This window comes from Boleophthalmus pectinirostris, unplaced genomic scaffold, assembly GCF_026225935.1.
Source record: "Boleophthalmus pectinirostris isolate CB_2022bp ecotype Guang Dong unplaced genomic scaffold, ASM2622593v1 HiC_scaffold_4, whole genome shotgun sequence".
NCBI classification, from domain to species: Eukaryota; Metazoa; Chordata; class Actinopteri; order Gobiiformes; family Gobiidae; genus Boleophthalmus; species Boleophthalmus pectinirostris.
This window is the reverse complement of record NW_026571353.1, coordinates 15436270-15456178: the sequence shown is the minus strand read 5'-3', so window position 1 is coordinate 15456178 and position 19909 is coordinate 15436270. Positions and strand designations below refer to the sequence as shown.

The following is a 19909-nucleotide window of genomic DNA, read 5'->3' as shown; positions in this document are numbered from 1 at the left end:
ACCCTGTTTTACAATTTCTACTACCGGGGTTGAATAGTTTGGGCCATCATGCTAGAATTACAGTGCGCATATGTAATTTAACTTACACAGATCTCAATGAAATCCATGGCTAAAAGGCGTGCATCCGAAGATGCACTCCTCTGCACCTCACCTTCTAAAAAATGTCGCGGACTTTGCGGTGTTGACATGCGGCTAGAAAGCGTGGCTGCCTCCGGGGGTGTGAGCCATGGGGTGAGCCCGCCGTCCCTGCACGCTTTGTTGGGAAGTCGTTGTAGAAAAAGACCCCTTTACTTTGATGAAACAGAAGCGACTGACTTTGATTTAGAGCTTTTCCGCAAAAGTACACATGATGACCTGCAGGTGAAGCACCCTGCGTACCCGAACCATCAGATAAACACAGTGCACCCGCAGCAGACTTCTGGAAACTTCCAGGAGCCTCGAAACTTTACGAACGCTAAATCCACGAACAAACGAACTCGAGAGGATTGTGATGAACCTGCAGACACAGTTAATTCTAAAGCCGTGGTAAGTGCGCCATAGCGTTTTTTTTATATACCGGGAACTCTAAATTCCTGAGTCACATGGGCGCAATGACACAAATGAGCCACTAGATGTCATATTTGAGCTTTGTCTTGTCTGCCAATCAAGCCAATGAGAAATTGAAATCAAATGAAAAAGCTAAATTATCAAAACTACTTAATCGCTCACGTTTCTGAATAATTTGCAAAGTTTGCATTAGCCATTATTGTCTATCTCTGTAAGAATAATAGACTGCTGTATAAATGGTAAGTGTTAATTAGTGATCAAGTTTATCCAGATATGACCTAATTTTTTTCTTTTTCTAAACATTTTCTTTCTTTCTTCAGGTGGATAGAAAGACAGACATTGAAGACAATTTCAACTCGTTTCAGTTTTGGAGAATACCTTTGCCTGAATTGGACATGTCCCTGCTCCAGGAGCCTAATAAAGACTTCAGTTCTGAGGAAATGGAAACATGAATATTTGGGTTGGTGTTTATTTGCATTCTTGACTAATGCAGTAATCAAGGTTGTAGATTTTGTTTGATTTTGTTGATCTGTATTTAGACACAAAATTTGGAGAAATGCTACTTTTTGTTACAGCACTTTACAGCCAGTAAGGAGGATCTAAGATGAAATTTCAAGATTCTTTTACTTTCTCATGTTTTATTGTAAACGATGTTGTGAACCAATGTTTGACAGTAAAGTTTGTACTCCTTCTGTAATATCTGCTGCATCTCTCTCTTTTCTTTCTTAAATATGGCATCACAGAAGTCAAAAGAGAAATCATATTCCTTGAAATGTGTTTCAAGTTTCAACTGTAGCAAAACTATCATAGGCTAATATTTAAACAGGCCAGTGCTGGTAGTCTATGAACTACTCATTAATTTGCCTTAAGTAATTGATTATATTTGCCTTTTCTTTGCCATTATTTGTAGAGGCACTATGCAGCTTTACTGTTGGTGATCTACTACCTGCTACCCTCACAAACGTGTTGCATTGCCTGAAACATTCCAAAGTATGGTATTAAAGGTATCTTGACTTTATTCAATTACAGTTTTGTTGCTAAAGAATTACATTACATGCTTTTTTTAAAGCTGCCACACTACAGTTTTTTTGGTATGAAATGATTTTTAAATGTGCGACAAAAAGTGTACACTACAGACACAAGGAGAATCTTGTGAGATTTTAAAATCTCCGGTCGCCAAGACAGTAGCGGGATATGGCTTTGGACTACAAGCTACACAGTTGTGAGCACGATCGGGTCAAGTATTTTCTATATACAGAAAAACTACTCGCTTTGAGACTCTTAAGTGTTTAAAGGGACTGGAGCGCTGCACGTTTAGTCAAAACTGCTATTATTTGTGAAATGTGGTGCAATACTTCAGATACATGATTTTTAAAGTATAAAAGATTGGTGATCAAGTACATAGGAAGTAGAGTCACTATCACTAATCTGCAGTTTCAACCCAATCCGTGCGCTGTGTGGATGTAAACAGGCACACATGAAGAACTAATCTCCTTTTTCTTTTAAAGAACGCCTCAGACTGGAGGTGATAATAAAGCCTTCTCATTATTTTAGTTTTTCCTGAGTTTGTATCTTGTGCCTCTGTGTCTGTCTCTCCTCTCCCCCTGATGCTCTAGTTTATTGGCTGTTCCTGCAGTGTTGCTGATGTTTGGTGGTTATGATTTTACAGAGCAGCTCAGAGTCATACTGACACCACACACACACACACACACACACACACACACACACACACACACACACACACACACACACACACACACACACACACACACACACAGACACACACACACACAGACACACACACACACGAGGAGCACAAACACACACACACGAGGAGCACAAACACACACACGAGGAGCACAAACACACACACACACACGAGGAGCACAAACACACACACACACACACACACACACACACGCACACACACGCACACACACACACACACACACACACACGCGCACATAAGGAGGGCTGCAGCTTTTAAATCACACACGAGGACACAAAGTCGGGCCACGCTTTCCCGAACTTGGGGAAAAGTAAATCACAGCCAAAATCAGGCAAATTCTGTGTGGCAGAGTTCCTGTCTCTACAGATCTGACTTGTAATTTGCCTTAATGGCATCACCTGCTGCTTGTCTTCATGGAAATGGGTACATTTATATTACATACTGTAGAACATTACTATTTTTTGATCTAAGTATGTTATAAACTTGTTTCCTCATCAAAACTTACCTGGTGTTGCATTTTGCTTCATTCACATGTTTAACACAAATCTTGCATATTTAGGCTGAGTTCATTTCTCAAACAGAAAACACCCCATTCCACCTTGTGATATCATGTGGTAATACAGGAAGTGCTCCACTGTGTTTTTAAACTCTATAACCCTTCATTTGAATCATTTAGATAATTTCAGCCCTGGAATGGCTAATCTCTACTGAAAGGGTAAAAAGTGGCTGTTAACTTGAAACTATACCACTAGCGTCACAAGGTGGAACAGAGCAAACTGAGCTTTGGAGATGTAGATAAATAATAAAGGAATACTCAAACGAGTAAATGAAACAAAACACTATGTTTTTTGATGAGGTCACAGTATTATAACTTAGCTTAAAGTTTTATAGTTTTCCCATGTGGTTGGCTGCTTTTGTGGCACCTGGTTCACACTGAGCTGTTTTTGAAACGTTTTGTTTTTTTGAGCAACATCATATCATAGGATTTTAACCAATTCAAAACTAGAACTTCCACCAGGATCAATAAAGTATCTCTCTCTCTAAAGCTCACAAGAGTCAATTTTGTGTAATATAGGACTTGGCTATTCTATGACTGTGGCCCAAGGAAAACATTACAGCATTGCATCCCAGTTCATGCTTCATTAAGAACATGAATTGTACGCTTGTTATGTCTCTGGGAGTTGTGGCTGTTATTAGTATCCGACCCACACCCAGATGACCTGTGGACCAGAGGTGTTTGAAGGAGGGGGTCATGAACTCACGGAGCGTTCTTGGTGCGGCTTTCCACGCCCTTTGGACCAGCACTGATAAAAGACAAAGGCTGTGATGATGAGAGGAAGGGGCAGAGGCAGGAGTACAATATTTTTTGAGTAACTGCTTCGACCATGGTAAGTATTGTATTTTCTAGTCTGCACGTGTTTATGAATATCAACAAGCTTCGCATTAAAAAGTGTTGAACGTTTGCGGACGTCACAAGTTAAGATATGAATATTTTAGAATTTAGTTTCAGGTTTGTCGATATTTCACGTTTGTTAGAAAACTTTCCTCAAGTTAGAGTTGGCTATTTTACTGCAGGCTACTACTTTGATTTTACAAGAGGACATCTTTATATCTGATTGCTCTTTGCTGACATGTACTTGTTGACCTTGCTAATTAGCATATTGCAATATAGCATAGTCTATTAGCCTGCCAAACTAAAAGTGAATTTGAACCAAAGCCCTTAAACTAATTTAAACAGAAATGTATTCTAAAATTCCTAGATTTCTGGGAATATTTTTACCAGCAATGCCTGAGTGACTGATGACTGCAATAGCAACAGCATTGACCCATTTACAGTCACACAGACAGAAGGTGGAAGTGGCACACCAAATTTATCTTCAGCCAATCTCAGGAAAGGGCTTGAGTATGTTTCCTATAAACAATGTTCTGTTGGAGTGGGCCATTGTTAAATCTATCTGGGGAACACAGAGGGTGGGGAGCAAACTAGAGCAACTGGACATAAAGTTATAACTTTTATTGCTTTTGAAGAGAAGTTAGCTCAAACTTATTAGCAAGAAGAATCCATGCCTGCTGCACATCTCTCCATGACCTTTAACATGAATGTCACTCAGTGGTTATATATTTTAAGTAGACACATGCTATTTTTCCTGATTTCTATTGTCTACATTAAATGACAAACTAGGATTTTTTTCCTTTTAGCTTTATCAGTGTGGTATAACAAATCCTTTATTATTTTAGTCTAGAAAATCATGGATTGAGGAAAACTTCTTCAAGAGAGAGTGTGTTAAGTTTATCTCTTCTTCTCGTGACTTTCACAGGTAATTACAGTTTTATGAGCTGTGAAAAGTTTTTTATTATGTTTTCCAAGAATGCCCTAATTTGTGTTAGCCTAATAGTAAATCATTAGCAGGAGTTTGTGGTGATTTCTGAAAGCTGGGCTATTTGGCGCTCAGTGCTTTCTTTCCAGGAACATGCAGCATACTTGTTCTCTGATAATGTGTGACTTCCTGTTTTTTATACAGATGTGTTCCAGTGTGTCAAGTATGTCTAAGCCTGATCAGGTCTGAATTAACTATCTACTTAAACAACATACATAAATTAAATACTTATTCTTCTCTATGTTAGACTGTATTTGTTATTAATGCGGTCCTTTTTATCTTTATCAGATGTTTATGTCATTCTTATCTACAGTTTATTCAGTTCACTCACGTTTTATTTGTGTTAAACCAGATGCTGTTGTGGTCGCCTGATGGGCGAGCACACTTCAGAGAAATTTATTCCGCCCATATCCCTAAACCCCAGGCCTGGCTCAGCTACAGACGAGGAGTGGTGCGTGAAGCGTCACTCCCGGGCCATTCCCACTGATGCCTATGGGACAGTGGATTTTGAAGACACTGCCACACGTGTCTGTCGGGCCAAGGTGAGTACACTGTGCACCTTAATATGCACAAGCTAATTCTCCAGCTATAGGTACTGCTTAGCATGGAGACAGCCCAAGATATGAAGAAGGGTCCCCTGACAGAGAGTATAGAATAATGTTTCAAATCTGCAAAAGATAGAGGAAAAGTGTGTACCATCAACCTCAACAATGCAATTTAACCAAGGTTTATAGCAATACAGCTATAGGCAAGTATATTTCCTAGAGGTTAATAAAGCAGACCAAAGAAAGACTTTTGTACAGCCCACTGTTATTTAAACATATTAAGTGTGGTCCGCAGTGGCAATTTCTCCTCTTGTTTGTATAATCAATCCTTCAGTTGTCCAGGAAGGACCCATAGCAAAAAAGATATTCAGAAATTAATTACTTTGCTATAACAATTCCTGCTCTTTTTGTTCCTACTCTGTATTACTGCAGAAAGTGCATAATTCAAAACTACTGACATTCATGATAGTTTATCCAATATATTTATGAAGGTTTTCTAAATGCAAAATCAAATTTGTCTTGTAAATGTACTTTTCTAAAATCAGAATCCTTACTTTAGTATCTGCGTTTGGCGGTGGACTCGAAGCAAGAGGCCATTCTTCACCTCATGTTGAAAGAGTGGCAGATGGAGAGGCCCAAGTTGCTGCTGAGTGTCTACGGAGGCTCCAAGAACTTCTCCCTGAGTCCCAAAGTGGAGCAGGCATTCAGCAAAGGCCTGATGACAGCAGCTCTTAGTACAGGGGCGTGGATACTCACCAATGGCATTAATACAGGTATGTATAATACGTTAAAGAATGTACAGAGCTTTTACTATGTTCTTCCTTAAGGGTATGTTTGTCTTACATCTTATTACTCAAAGAACACTATTCCATATTTTTCACTATTACTACGCTTATGTGATTTGATGTGGTTAGTTGTAGAAAAAAAAAAAAATTGTCAATGTCAAAACTTTTTTTTACTGACTGAAACATGTGTAGGTGTGTCCAAGTATGTCGGTGAGGCAGTGAAAATGTATGGAGGTCACGACTTGAGGAAGAGAAACACTGTTGGAATCACACCATGGGGAGTAATTGACAACAGTGCAGACCTAATTGGCCGAGATGTATGGGCCCAAATCTTAAAAAGCTCCACTTTCTAATTTGATGTTAGATTGCAATAAATAATAAATTGTGCTATTATTATGTGCAGGTGTTTAGGCCCTATCAGCCACTTGGAAACCCTCTAGGTAAACGTGTCTGTCTAAATGGTTTTCACTCACATTTCCTGTTTGTGGATGATGGGACACTTGGAAAACATGGCTGCCAACAAAGTCTGAGGAGAAAGCTAGAGAAACACATCAATTTCCTAAAGATTCACCCGCGTAAGTGCCTCTTTTCATGGAAATGGTTCTGTGTGTTATTGTGAAATTTTAGAAGAAAGCAGCCGAGAAGCTATCAATGGATGCTAATGTTTAGTTAATGAATAGTTAGTTAATAATTATTAATAGTTAATTAAAAGTTTGATTTGCATGTTTCACATCCTGTGTTGTCGCTATAGGACTAAACTTCGGGGTACCTGTGGTGTGTGTGATTTTGGAAGGGGGTCCTGCTGTAATTTCCACTGTTTTGCACTACGTTAGCAGTGTCCCCCCAGTCCCAGTGTTTGTGTTTGAAGGATCAGGCCGTGCTGCTGACCTGCTAGCCTTCTTACACAAGCAGACTGCTACTCACAAGTACTTTCTCTCTGTTGGCCCTATGACTGTAATTTTCATGTTACATTCAAATATTATAATTATATTATGTTTTAGTGAACTGGAGGCTGATATTAAAGATGACTTCCTCATGAAGATTGGACAGGTGTTTGCGGTTGATCAGTCAGAGGCCTCTCAACTTTACTCACTGCTTCTGCAATGTATGGATCACAGGCAGTGTGTAAGGCAAAACTATATTATTTATTATTTACTGTATGTACAATTAAAATTCATATTACAGTGAATATATTTTTCATATTAAAGGTGTTTTTAGTTGAGAGTCCGTCACCTGCTTGTTTCTATGGATAGGTCATTGCTCTGTTGGGAATTTTCCACAGTATGATATTAAACAGCTATACTTCACATTTATTCAATTATGTGACTTTATAACTCAAAAATACCTTGAAAAACAGCCATTCTAATTATGAGCGGGGTTGCTTCTTCACAGGTCTGATCTGTAATCTGGCCTAGTTTGGTCTCCAGGAAAATAGAAAGGTTTCATACCATACTGTGAAACATTCCAGACGAAGCAATAACATCTCCATGGCGAAAAGCATATGACAGACCCCCCACCAAAAAAGTTACACAATTCACCTTTAATTTACATTTTTAGATAACAGTCTATGACTCTGAATCAGAAGACCATGTTGGTCCAGATGCTGCCATTTTAACGGCCACAATGAAGGGTATCTGTTCTACAGTTTTCTCTCAGAAGATTATTTTAAGATAAGTTTTTACTTCTTAATTGTTGTCTCAAAGGTACCAAGGCCAGCCCTGCAGAGCAGCTGAGTATGGCCCTGGCCTGGGACAGGGCTGATATTGCACGGAAAGATGTTTTGGTTTATGGGCATCATTGGAAGGTCAGATTTAGTACTTCTGTTCTAGGTTATTGTGTATATAACAGACATATAACTGAGTAAAGAATGAGCTAACTATCATACCAATTTCTAATAATTATTTCAGGAGGGGTCATTGGAGCAGACCATGCTGGATGCGCTGGTGATGGACCGTGTCAGTTTTGTCAAACTCCTCATTGATTATGGGATGACAATGAACCGCTTTCTCACTATTGATACCCTAGAGGAGCTCTACAACACAGTTAGTATTATGCAGTTCGATTCACAGTATGACATGTTCATGATAGACTACCTCACCATTATTTATTAGTTGACATAATTAATCATAATTCGTTGTTATTATGTGAAGAAATAGCCTATATTCTTTCTTTGCAGCATACCCAAGGGCAAATAAAACGTTTTTTTCATCATCTTGTGGAAGATGTGAAGCAAGTGAGACAAACTGTGCAATTTTTTTAATTTAACTGTAAATATCTAGATTTTGTACATACTTCTAGACTTCTTTGCCATTGACATACCGTCTCTCCATCGTTGATATGGGCCTGGTAATCGAGTATTTGATTGGAGGAGCTTATCGCAGTTCCTACACCAGGAAACACTTCAGGGCTGCATACAACCATCTACGGAGCAAGGTTTTGATAAAGGTTTAAAGGTCAAAACTAAAATGAGAATATTAACTAAATAAATAATTCCTATATATGTATTTTGGATTTATAAAAGGGGGCTCGGCAGGGCAGCTCAGCCTCACTGTTCAAACAACACCAGGGACAGGGACCACTTCAAACAAGAAGTTCTCAAAACCTTCATTTCTTTAGAACTGCTCAGCCATATAAACACAAGGTAAGTTTATTATAATAAGTAATGGTCTACTTTATGTTTATTGTGTATTGAATTAATCAGTTATTCAATTTCTGTTACAGCTTGTATTAACTTTGTATGTTTGTACTTTTTTGTAATAGGAGTCCGATGTTTTACCGGGATTCAGTCAAGAAATTCCTCATCCTCCTATTCTTGGTAACAGTCCTCTGCTCATTTCTTTTAACTTCAATGACCTGTTTGTGTGGGCAGTACTGCAGCAGCGACAGCAGATGGCACTGTTTCTCTGGCAACATGGTGAAGAGGCCCTTGCACGTGCTACAGTGGCCTGCAAGCTCTACCGCTCCATGGCCACAGAGGCACGGCTGAGCAGCATGGATGACAACATTTCCGAACGTTTCAGGGCATACTCACTGTGAGCAAATGGATTTTTAAATGGCTTTAAAGATAGATAGTAGGTTGGGTTCAGAATCTGGCATTCAATATTGTAAAATTTTGAGATGGATTGCACATTTTGAAAGAAATATTGAAAACTTAAAAAAATGTTTTTGATTGGATCTACATACACACAATACTAATCTTGCTCCTCCACTTGCCAACAAGCACACATGTATATAGCCTTGCTAATTACAAAGTTAAAACTGAGTTTTACAGTATATTTTACTCTATTTTTCAGAGCTCTTTAGAACTACTCAATGTTCATTTTATAAGTAAATTACATCCTCTCCATGAGGATAAATCTCAACCATAATATTATGTATGGCATGTCTAATGTTAAATGTTTGAGAGCCTTGAACTTGATGAACACACATAATGAAAACCATCTTTCTCTTGTTCATGTCTCAGGGAGTTTGGTCAGCTGGCTGTGGATGTGTTAGACTGTGCATTTCGTCAGAATGAGCAGATGGCCATGAAGTTGCTGACATCGGAGATGGAGGGGTGGAGCCACTTCACCTGTCTGCAAATGGCTGTCTCATCTGGACACCGGCCGTTTGTGTCACACTCTTGCACCCAGACCCTCCTCACTGACCTCTGGACTGGCTCTCTCAACATGCGCAAAAACTCTTTTCTCAAGGTACAGTGTGTAGCATATCTGGCATTATAAGTTTGAGTCATCAGTCGATGTTTTTATTACACAGGAGTTATTTACTGCTTAAAAGACATTTAGATCATGCAAACTCAGCAAATGAGATAACATTATTGTTACCATGATTTAATAAGAAGCCAAATTGCACTGCACATGTATAATCATCTTGAATAAAGTCTCTTGCTTACCACACTTTCACCATTCTAAAATAATACAGTGCTTTCTGTCTGTCCTCTCTCTAATAGGGCAAATACATATTCATCCTTTTTAACCTTAAATATGACTCTTTTCTTTTTCCAGATAATACTGAGTCTTCTTCTGCCGCCTTTTATCCTGATATTGGAGTTTAAAAGCAAAGCTGAAATGTGCCATGTGCCACAGTCCCATGAGGCCATGTTGTTTGAGCACGACTCTGTGGATTCTTTGGAGATAAACAAGGGAGCAGATGACATGGTGAAATGCTTTAGTTAGGCCTCTGTATCCTGGCTGCAAAAATCAAATGCTCAAGTGTCGCAGTTATCACCCTCTTATGTTTTTCAGGGCAGTGATGATGTAGAGAGCTCTGTATCTTTCCATGACAGATGTCTTGGTCCATTTTCTGAAACAGTCTCCTCACTGTCTAACCAGTGCCTGTCCTGGGTCACGCGGATTTACAAATTTTACACCGCTCCTGTTGTCAAGTTCTGGTTTCACACTGTAGGGCTTTTTAAATATAATTGCAATATGCACATTTACAGCTCATTGGTTAACTTTTTATTAGCTTTCTTTTGTAGATGTCATATTTGGCATTTCTAATGTTGTTCTCCTATACTGTCCTGGTCAAAATGAGTGACCAACCAAGTGTTCAGGAGTGGCTGGTTATAGCATTTGTGTTTTCTACTGTGCTGGAAAAAATCAGAGAGGTAAGTTATTTCTGATACTGAGTAGTATGTATGTATGTGCTAAAAATGTGTTATGTTTTAGGTGTTCATGTCTGAGCCAAGGAAACTGAGTCAGAAGCTGAAGATTTGGTTTTCTGAATACTGGAACATATCCGATTTCATTGCCATCATCCTCTTTGTGTTTGGTTTTCTGCTGCGCTGGTACTCTGAGCCTTATCTAACAGCTGGGCGCATCTGCTATTGCCTGGACATCATCTTCTGGTTTATCCGAGTGATGGATCTCCTGGCTGTCAATCAACATGCAGGCCCTTACCTCACCATGATCACTAAAATGGTGTGCTAATTTCTGTGTTTTACATGCAGCTAGTATATTTTTGCGCATGCTAATGCAGTATATATCATGTAGTCATTTATTTAAACCTTAGCAATTTAAAATGCATCAACGCATTATAGTCCAGCTACATCTTCATAGCAGTGCAATAGTACTACCTTAAAAAGTTAAACCATGAGAGCAAAAGATATAATTTTTGAGAAAAGTCTTCAATTGAGTAGATTATTCAGTTCTGTCCTTTTCTTTGCAGACACGAAACATGTTTTTCATTGTTGTTATCATGGCGATTGTGCTGCTGAGTTTTGGAGTGTCCAGAAAATCCATTCTATCCCCAAACGAGGAACCGTCCTGGAGCCTGGCCCGGGACGTTGTGTTTCAGCCATACTGGATGATCTATGGAGAGGTCTACGCAGGAGAAGTTGATAGTTAGTATTTTTTTTTCCCCAGAGCAATATTACAAGTAAAATTATAACATAATTTTATGTGATTTATCCTTAGCATGTGCTGATGGTATGCCATGTGCCCCTGCCTCCTTTCTTACCCCGTTCCTCCAGGCTGTCTACATGTTTGTGCAATACATCATCATGGTCAACATCCTCATTGCATTTTTCAAGTAAGTATCTTTTACAAATATGCTGCTAGTATTCAAAAGGAACAAACCAGTTTATTTCATTTTAGCAACGTCTATTTTGATATGGCTTCAACATCAAACAAGCTATGGAGGTACAATCGTTACCGCTATATAATGACATATCAAGACAGACCGTGGCTTCCTCCGCCACTTATTTTTTTCAGTCACTTGGCTCTAGTTTTGAAGGCTGTCTATAAGAGACTGAAAGGAGATGCAGAGAAAGAAGAGAGGGGCTCTGGACTGAGTGAGTTGTTTGTGGCTATGTTGATATACTGTACTTATAACACATTCATTTTAATAATATCAATAATTTATATTTATATATAATAATATCTGTGCCTCACGTTTCCAGAGCTCTACTTGAGTTCTGAATGTAGAAAAAAGCTGCATGAATTTGAAGAGAAATGTGTTGAGGCATATTTTTTGGAGAAAAAGCGGGACCTCAGGGATCAGACAGTTGCAATCAAAGCCACAGCGGAGAGGTTTGTGTTCTGATTCAGTTCTTATTTTGCTCTAGAGTAAAAGTCAAAGAGTTTGGAAGCTTGTTCCTAATAAAAACAGAAATTCTTAATTTAACTTACAGAGCAGATGAGATGGTCATGACGGTTTGGGATGTCTCAGATAAGGTCCACTCCATTCAGGACAGTTTATCAGAGTTGGATGTTCAGCTGGGACAACTGCAAGATCTGTCTGCTCTGGCTGTGGACACTTTAACGTTGCTCTCTGCCTCAGACTGCCTGCATCAGGAGGAGGCACGTTTAGGGCAGTGTCAGTCACTCACATCATCCTGCTTTGTCGTGCCCCACAGCTGCAGCCTGCCACAAACAAATGACACAGACCTGCTCTACTATAAATCCTGTAAAAGCACACCATCATCACTGTTAAAGGACTGTAATGTTGCAGCTGGACGGCGTATTTCACTAGACTCTCATGGAGGAGTGAGAGGATGCAGAAGAGGACACACAAATAGGGTATTGCAGTTAACTCTTAAACTATACAATGCAGGTTTGTACTGATGCTGCACTTATTGTACAGTTTTATTAGTTTATTTTAAGTATTTACGTGTTTGTTCCTCTATTTATGCCTGAGCACTTAATAGGCACCAGCACATGTTTTTCAAAAACAGTTCTTGTTTTATTAAGTTGAGGTTTACTATATCTAATTATATAGATTTTATGTTTTTGTCCCACAGGAGGTGTATTCTCCTCTGGCTTACCCCAGCAGTAGTAGAGAAAGTGTTAATCATCCCAAGGATCAAACTCCCAGTGATTCCCATGAACCATCTACCAGCACAGCTCCACTGTCACCCAATTTTTGTGACAGAGGATTTGGGAGACTTTGGACTCAGGAATCAAATACCAATCCTAAGGTAGAAGAAGACGAGCAAGAAACACAGGATAATGATGATTTCAAGTCTTCTAGCCAGGTTGAACTGTTATGTGAGGATAAAGACATTTCAGAAGGCTTAAGCAATCCAGCATTCTGTTCTGGGAGTAGCCATGCAAGTCCTCCGTCTTTACTCTCAAGTCAGTGGAAGTCTTCTGTCAAACACCTCAGATGGTCTCGGCTGTCCCGGGACCACCCCTATCAGTACTGTAGGTCTCTGTCTTCAAGTGTGGAGAACCTTACTTTCTCTGGAAAACTTCTAAATCAAAATCACAGCTCAATCCCTCATTTTGATGAACCACTGATGAAAGGCAAGAAGCTACAAGCCACTAGGGACAGGGGTGAGCTAGCATTTGTGTTTATGTGTTGTGTTTGTGTCTAATCCATACCCATACCCATTAAGCAATCCAGGTGTGCATGTATCATGTAGCCTTTGGGCAGGTGTTTCAAAACAAAAACGCAGCTCCTCTTGTTGTGTGTTGTATGTGCATACAGTACCTATTACTAAGCGTACATATTGCTGTATGTTTCTATTTTCTATTTGTTGTATGTTTCTATTTATTCTATTTGTGATTTCTCAATTTCTCATAGTATAATTTGTTTTAAAACAATTCAATTTTGGTGACTGATGCCATTTCTTTATGTTATCTTTGTTGATGATTGCCCTGTGGGGCCTCAGAGCCACTGCAGGAGGACCCCCAAAGGTTGTCCATAAAAAATATAGTTTGAAATGAACTTTACTTAATTAATAATACAATTTTACATAATTTGCTTCATTAACTTTAAATCAGTATTAAGCTCAGAGGAATGTACTGTTAACATTTGAGTATGTTTTGAATTGAGTATGTATTGTTACTGGGGGACCCAGTACATGTTTCAGATAAATAGGGAACTCTATAGACTTTGGAAACAACTGTGTTAGGATATACTGGTTATGTTCATGTTCAAATTGACTTTTATTGTTTCCTGCAGGCTGGTCAAAGTCCTCAAATTTTATTGAGGACATCGAGAGTAAAGGGCAATCACACCACAAGAAGACAGTCAAGATACAAGAAAGCCATCCCCACACTGTAAAATGGCACATGCTGTATGTAAATAGATGCAGTAGGTTTTACTAAGGTGTTTTATTTTGCAGGGCATGCAATCAGAATTATCTGAGGCATGGTGGAGAAGACGGCAAAGATATAAAGGAGAAGGCAGGTGTTGGTCTGCTTCAGCGAGCCTCAGTCAACTCAGTAAGGTTTTTGTAATCACACAATTATAATCATACAGTGACACAGTGAACAGGTATGACGGATACATCTTTTTTTCTTCAGATATCGAACCAATGGATTTCTTACAGAGGCAAATGGTAAATATTGTGTAAAAGTCATATTTACAGACATGTTTAGAATACTTACAGTAACTTTGCCTCCAGGATTTGTGGAGCCCCCCTCATTCGACCTGGAACAGTTGGACCAAATCTGTCAGGAGGTCTTCGTAAGTCTCGCTATTTAGTATGACAGTGAATTATGGAATCTTTCTAAACTAGCAAACTCAATCTCAATTTCAGTGTTCAGGGTGCCAGTGCTAATGAAGGTAGTTTATTATATGAACTAATTTGTTTTGTTGTGATGCAAATGTATTGACTGCTGTTCTTGCAGTTAGGACTTCTACATTTCAGTCCAGTGAAAATTTATATCCACATTATTCAGGTAATGGTATACAGTGGGTCTGATAGATTATTTCAAATGACATAATAGTTGTGAAGATTGCAATTATAACTGTTTTTATTTTACCATTGTATTTAAATGTACTTTTTTGTTAAACAGCGATGGAAAGAAACAATCTGATGCGACTGGCTCATGATATTCTTTTTACTCCGGTGTCTCTCATTGGTAAGGTTAAACTTGCTATTTATTTATGTTGTTTTACTTCAATAATTATTTACTTTACATAATACTCTGTATTAAAATTGCTCTTGGACCTAATGTGGTGTGGTGTCAGGAGGTGAGGAGGTGAGCATCTACTCTCTGATGGAGGAGCCTTCTGGCTCTGCAGGCTCTTGCACAGTTTCATCTTGGTCGTCCCAAGGCCTCTCTGCCATTTTGCAGCCCCTGTCCAGTGAAGAGGGGTCTCTCTATGGGGGTCTTCGTCAAGGCCGCAGAGTGCTGTGTACCTGGGCAGAGCAAGACGTTTTGAGGCCTGGACAGGTGTATGTGGTCAAAGCATTTCACCAAGAGGTTGTCCGCACCTGGCAAAAACACTTCCATGGCAGCACTGCTCTACAGCTTTGTTTAAGAGTGAGTGTGGACACTGCATCTTAATTAAATTAATAAAAGAAAAGTCTATTAAATCATATTTTGTTTGTTTTGGTCTAAAGGAAATCCAGCAACAAAGAGCTGCACAAAAGATGATTGAAGTTTTCAACCAGATCAAACCTGAAAGTATCAGCTACTCGCCACAGTGTGTATTCTGAGTTAATTTAATATTACTAATATTTTTTTGGTTTAAAATGTTTATTTTTTCTATAGGTTTTTAGATGTTATGCTTGTCCTCTGGCATTCAAATGGACAGTGGTTTACTATTGAGAGAAACTTACCGGGTGTTTTCAGAAAGTTCAACAACAACACTGGAGAAGAGATCATGCCTAGATGTTTTTTAGAAGAATTTCTATTGGCCTTTTCTCATTGGACATATGAATACTCTCGCAGAGAGATGCTAGTGCTCGATATACAAGGTGCTCGCAACATGACAGTACTCTCCACTAATATTTTTTCTGATGCATTCTATGTTCATTCTAACCTTAAAGTTCTTTTGAAAATACATATATCATAATTAAAAATCTGCTAAATTTTGTGCAAAAGCTGCATTTTAAAACAATAAGAGAACACTTTATAACTAGCCTTTGGCCATACAGTATTATTATACAAAGTGCCTGTCAGAATGGAGGGCATGTCTGCATGTCTATATTTAATATTTATTGTGATGTTGTTAATCTAGTCTGTGAAACTATTTGTTTTTGTCTTGACAGGAGTTGGTGAGGAACTGACAGATCCAACAGTCATCATGGCAGATAACCACAGGTGCAACATATGTCATGCCTGACCATCATTTTAATGGTGCTTCTCTGAAGTTGTTTGTCTGTGATGCCCTTGTAGCAGTGGCAGAGATGAAATGCTGTTTGGTGCAGATAACCTTGGGCAGACGGCCATCAGTGGCTTCCTTCATAAACACTCATGCAACACTTACTGCCGGACACTACGATTGTCAGGTGGGTTGTGTGTTTATGTGAAATCACAATAGGCTTGGGCGGTATACAGATTTTGATACCGTGAAACCGTCTCAGGATTTTACCAGGGTATACGGTAATACCGTATTACCAAAATGTTTTAGTGTAACTTTGGTAAACTACGAAGCCGCACCGCTGTACGGTGTATGCGTATGACCTGCAGACTTAGGGCGTGGCTCCACTGCACATGTATTTCACCCTATGTGAGAGTAAAATCTGCAGCTTTTGGACACGTAACTTTTAGAATGCATGAAAAGTGAATGAGGGCGGCTCCACTGTGCGCGCTAGACGTGTGTATGGAGCAGTACGTCATGCGTGAGTAGATTTCAGAAAATAGGATCCATCCTATTTCTTGAAGCTCTGTGCGAGCGTAGGTGCTTATCCCCATCAAAATACACAGAGAGCATGAATCTTTGGTTGTATTTGTGCGTTTACTATCAGCACAACGTCCTCCTGGGGCAATTCTGTGTTGTGTGAAAGAGCCCAGGTCCAGAAAGACTCTTAATAAGTGCTTTAAATTTACTTTTGAAATCCTCGCATTTGTCGTGGTCACCCTGTACACAAGGTAAATACAAGCCTGTTTAGCTGTTAGTTTCACTGTAGACCTGATACAATAGGCTAAACATGCCCAGTCAAGTTTGATCGTCTTTCCCATTGAGAAACACAGAGCCAGTGCTGCGCGTGTAGGTCCTGCTGCAGCTGCCGGTGGAGCCGCCTTTGCGTTGACGCGCAGCTGTGGTTTCGAGAGGTTATGCGCATAACCAGGACAACTTGATAGTGTTTGGTGTAAACTGGGACATTTCAGCATCATGAGGAAATGAAAATACAACCACACATTCATTTGTGCTGAGCAAACAAATTTAGGTATCAATAAATTATAATATATATCAGGTTCTTATGCGCTGCAGATTTTTTAATGACGGTAATGAAACTGATACTGTTGCTATTTTTGATACCGTGGTATACCGTAATACCGTATTACTACCCAACCCTACACAACAATCACAACATTTTAAAGAGACGATAATTTAAAAGTGAGCTGTAGGGAAAAGGGAGAATTAAATGTTAAATTGTCAAATGCAAATGTTTGAACCTGTTATATGATCAAAGGGTTATGTTGAGCGGTCAGATCGGTCAGATCCACTGACCCACAGGTTGGCTGATGTGATTCCAGCTCCCACAGATGAATGCTGCCGTTGTGTCTTTGGGCAAGACACTTAACCCACCTTGCCCACAGTGTCTGCGTACAATGGTGTGTGAATGTGTGAATGAATGGGTGAGTGGTTCCTTGTTGTAAAGCGCTTTGAGTACCTTGAAGGTGGAAAAGCGCTATAGAAAAAAAATTGACCATTATTTTTTTTACGTCTCTGTCAGCACAAATACAGATATTTGAAAATGGTAACTCAAACTTTGTTAATTTGCATTTGTAGAAAAGATGCAAAAACTTGTCCAATTTTGTGAGTATACCAAATCATTAAATCATTAATCATTAAAAACAGTAGTTTAATATCCAAAACAAAAATATTAACACGAGCGCTTACAGTATTTGTTTGTGGTATATTCTCCAAAGCTCCAGCTGCATTAAATAACTCCCTGTCTGGTCTTTATCATTAATACTTAAGTTCCATCTTTTTCACGTGTGTGTGTGTGTGTGAGCCGAAATGTCGCCTCTGTGTCGTCACTCGGGAGGCCTGCGTTGTCTCTGAAAATATTGGAGATAATTCCCAAAGAACTCTGAATGCAAACGGCATGCACCAACAGCCGACTAATTAAGCCGCCAATGTTGGTTTATTCCTATAACAACAGTGGTGTTGGGGGCTTGGGGGTGGGCCCTGTTTTGTGCGTTGTGCTTCGTGGCCTTTGATTAGATATTAATCATGTCTTTGTGCTGGCAATGTGCTGCTGAGACATTAGCTTTGATTAGCTATTAATTAACGTCTCTGGGTAGACACGGTACTGGCATCTAGAGGATAAACGCTTCGAAAGAAACTGTGCTCAAAAACAAACAGGCTCCACAAACAAACCCACAAATGCAAACATGCAGACTCAGTTGTTTTGATATTTCAAAGGTGCGTTGTGTTTCCTCTTCCTCTTCTTGTGTCCTCTCCAAGATTTATCTAACAAATCAAACCAAATTATTCATGCCAGATGCATGGACTTCCTCCCAGGCCTGTCAGTATTCTCTTTCTTGTGGTAATGATTGTGTTATTGGAGCGACATGTAGCTAACTGATGTTTCTGTTGTTCAGATTTAAGGAGGCATGCCACGGGCAGCACAGCAGAGTCGTAATCAGCAAATGAAGAAAACAGCATCCCTGGACTGGGACCCAACCTTTGACCAAGAATTAAGAGACGTAAGAATCTCATAGTCAAAAGTGCCCACTTAGTTACACAGTTATTTGAAAAATATACTACAAAATAATTGAATAATATGAGTTATTGTCACTTTTGACACGTTTATTCTATATAAAAAATCTAATACTTTATGTAAATCAGTTGATTCTTTCCCTGTAAATAAAAAAAAGCATGCATTGTATTTAAAAATGACTCAAAGCTGCACCCATAAAAGTTTTTTTTTATTTTTTCTTCCCACAACAAAATGTCTACAAAAGCGATAAAATATAGAATTTAACAAAAATCACTTCAGATCTTCACATTGTATTTTATCTCAAAGGAGGACCCGCAGGGCCCTGCATAGCTCCGAACTTCAACCCAGCTATTTTCTTATTTAAATCTGGATCTTTTTGACTCTTACATCACGCACAAACACACGCAATTTGATGCAAAATTAAACAGTTATGAAGTTACTTTTAGAGAGTTATAGTTCAGAGTCCAGCAGAGTCCCTTCAATGAATATATAAAAAAATGTTAAGTGTATTTCCAATACACCATTTTCTTGGAGTTCCCCTTTTTTGATTTTCAAGTAAATGCACACAGTAAAGCATCTACACCCTTCATTCGACCAGCCTTTCCTTCCCTCTCTAACTATGGCACTTTGAAAACAACACAAATGTCTGTTTTGTTTTTATTGTTTCTTTTGTTTATGTGTAAAAGATCTTCTGTAACCTTAGCACCTCATAGGTTCTTGTTACAGATTGCTACATTTTGTTTTATTTGCTCTCGCTTCGACGCAAAAACATTCGAAACAATAACTTAACACTTCTCAACACTACTCCAGTTGCACGCCTGTGTAATGCTTTTAGAAAGGTCACAAAGCACTGGTAAAATCATACATCATCTCACACACCCATTCGCACATTTTCTCAGGGCAAGGAAGAGAATGACCTGGGTGGAGCGGTGAGGGAGAAAAGTATTGTAAAGAGTATGGAAATGTGTGTTTCGAGTCACAGGATGTATCAATGACTGCCTTTATTGTGCGCTTTGTTTTTCTGTGTTTATGAAAACGTAAAGGCATGACTGCGTTCAGCCCTCACAATGAAGCTATACTCCTTAACATTCAAATATAATCGACCCCCTCCCGCTAAAGGATCTGGGTCTAGAATCCGGTTCAATAAGGCCAGTTCAGACAGGGCAAATAACAACTCACACATTCAAAGGGTTCAGGAGAAAATTCACCATTGAAATTGAGCAAGAAATTTGAAATTGTGTATAAATAGGAGCGTTTTATTAAAAAAAAGGTTCAGCTTTCAGCTCGTGAAAAAAAAAAAAGATTGCTATGAACTGACTGAATCGATCTGGAAATGGCCCTAAACCCGTGGCCCA

General features: G+C 39.1%; 2 protein-coding genes across 3 annotated transcripts; both read left to right on the top strand.

Annotated features, from left to right (window-relative positions):
- The first annotated feature begins 1 nt into the window (after window position 1).
- On the top strand, window positions 2-1243 carry wu:fa19b12 (uncharacterized protein LOC560551 homolog). Of its 2 annotated transcripts, XM_055161734.1 has the most exons (3): window positions 2-525; window positions 867-1006; window positions 1122-1243. In XM_055161734.1, the coding sequence occupies exons 1-2, from the start codon at window positions 97-99 to the stop codon at window positions 996-998; spliced, it is 561 nt and encodes a 186-aa protein (XP_055017709.1). In that variant the 5' UTR covers window positions 2-96; the 3' UTR covers window positions 999-1006; window positions 1122-1243. The 2 variants fall into 2 exon arrangements, with proteins under 2 accessions (XP_055017709.1, XP_055017708.1); XM_055161733.1 differs by having other exon boundaries at window positions 867-1243.
- A 2361-nt stretch (window positions 1244-3604) lies between these two features.
- trpm6 (transient receptor potential cation channel, subfamily M, member 6) lies at window positions 3605-19127 on the top strand. Its single transcript, XM_055161624.1, is given in 39 exon segments — window positions 3605-3663; window positions 4514-4593; window positions 4798-4836; window positions 5006-5195; window positions 5758-5971; window positions 6176-6300; window positions 6387-6558; window positions 6735-6909; window positions 6985-7108; window positions 7541-7613; window positions 7687-7787; window positions 7891-8025; window positions 8160-8216; window positions 8282-8416; window positions 8505-8624; window positions 8744-9015; window positions 9447-9675; window positions 9988-10140; window positions 10228-10383; window positions 10461-10589; window positions 10651-10902; window positions 11150-11324; window positions 11398-11512; window positions 11578-11774; window positions 11883-12012; window positions 12114-12501; window positions 12723-13257; window positions 13889-13986; window positions 14052-14151; window positions 14233-14395; window positions 14469-14494; window positions 14560-14610; window positions 14728-14793; window positions 14903-15198; window positions 15279-15361; window positions 15430-15635; window positions 15930-15981; window positions 16057-16169; window positions 18436-19127. Coding segments are annotated over 39 exon segments (5769 nt in total). The 5' UTR covers window positions 3605-3660; the 3' UTR covers window positions 18477-19127.
- Window positions 19128-19909: the final 782 nt, after the last annotated feature.

Bases quoted from the DNA above. Each gene is read 5' to 3' on its own strand.
- wu:fa19b12 (XM_055161734.1), top strand. From the start codon at position 97: ATGAAATCCATGGCTAAAAGGCGTGCATCCGAAGATGCACTCCTCTGC. The intron at 526-866 runs GTAAGTGCGCCA...TTCTTTCTTCAG, and splicing joins CAGTTAATTCTAAAGCCGTG to GTGGATAGAAAGACAGACAT.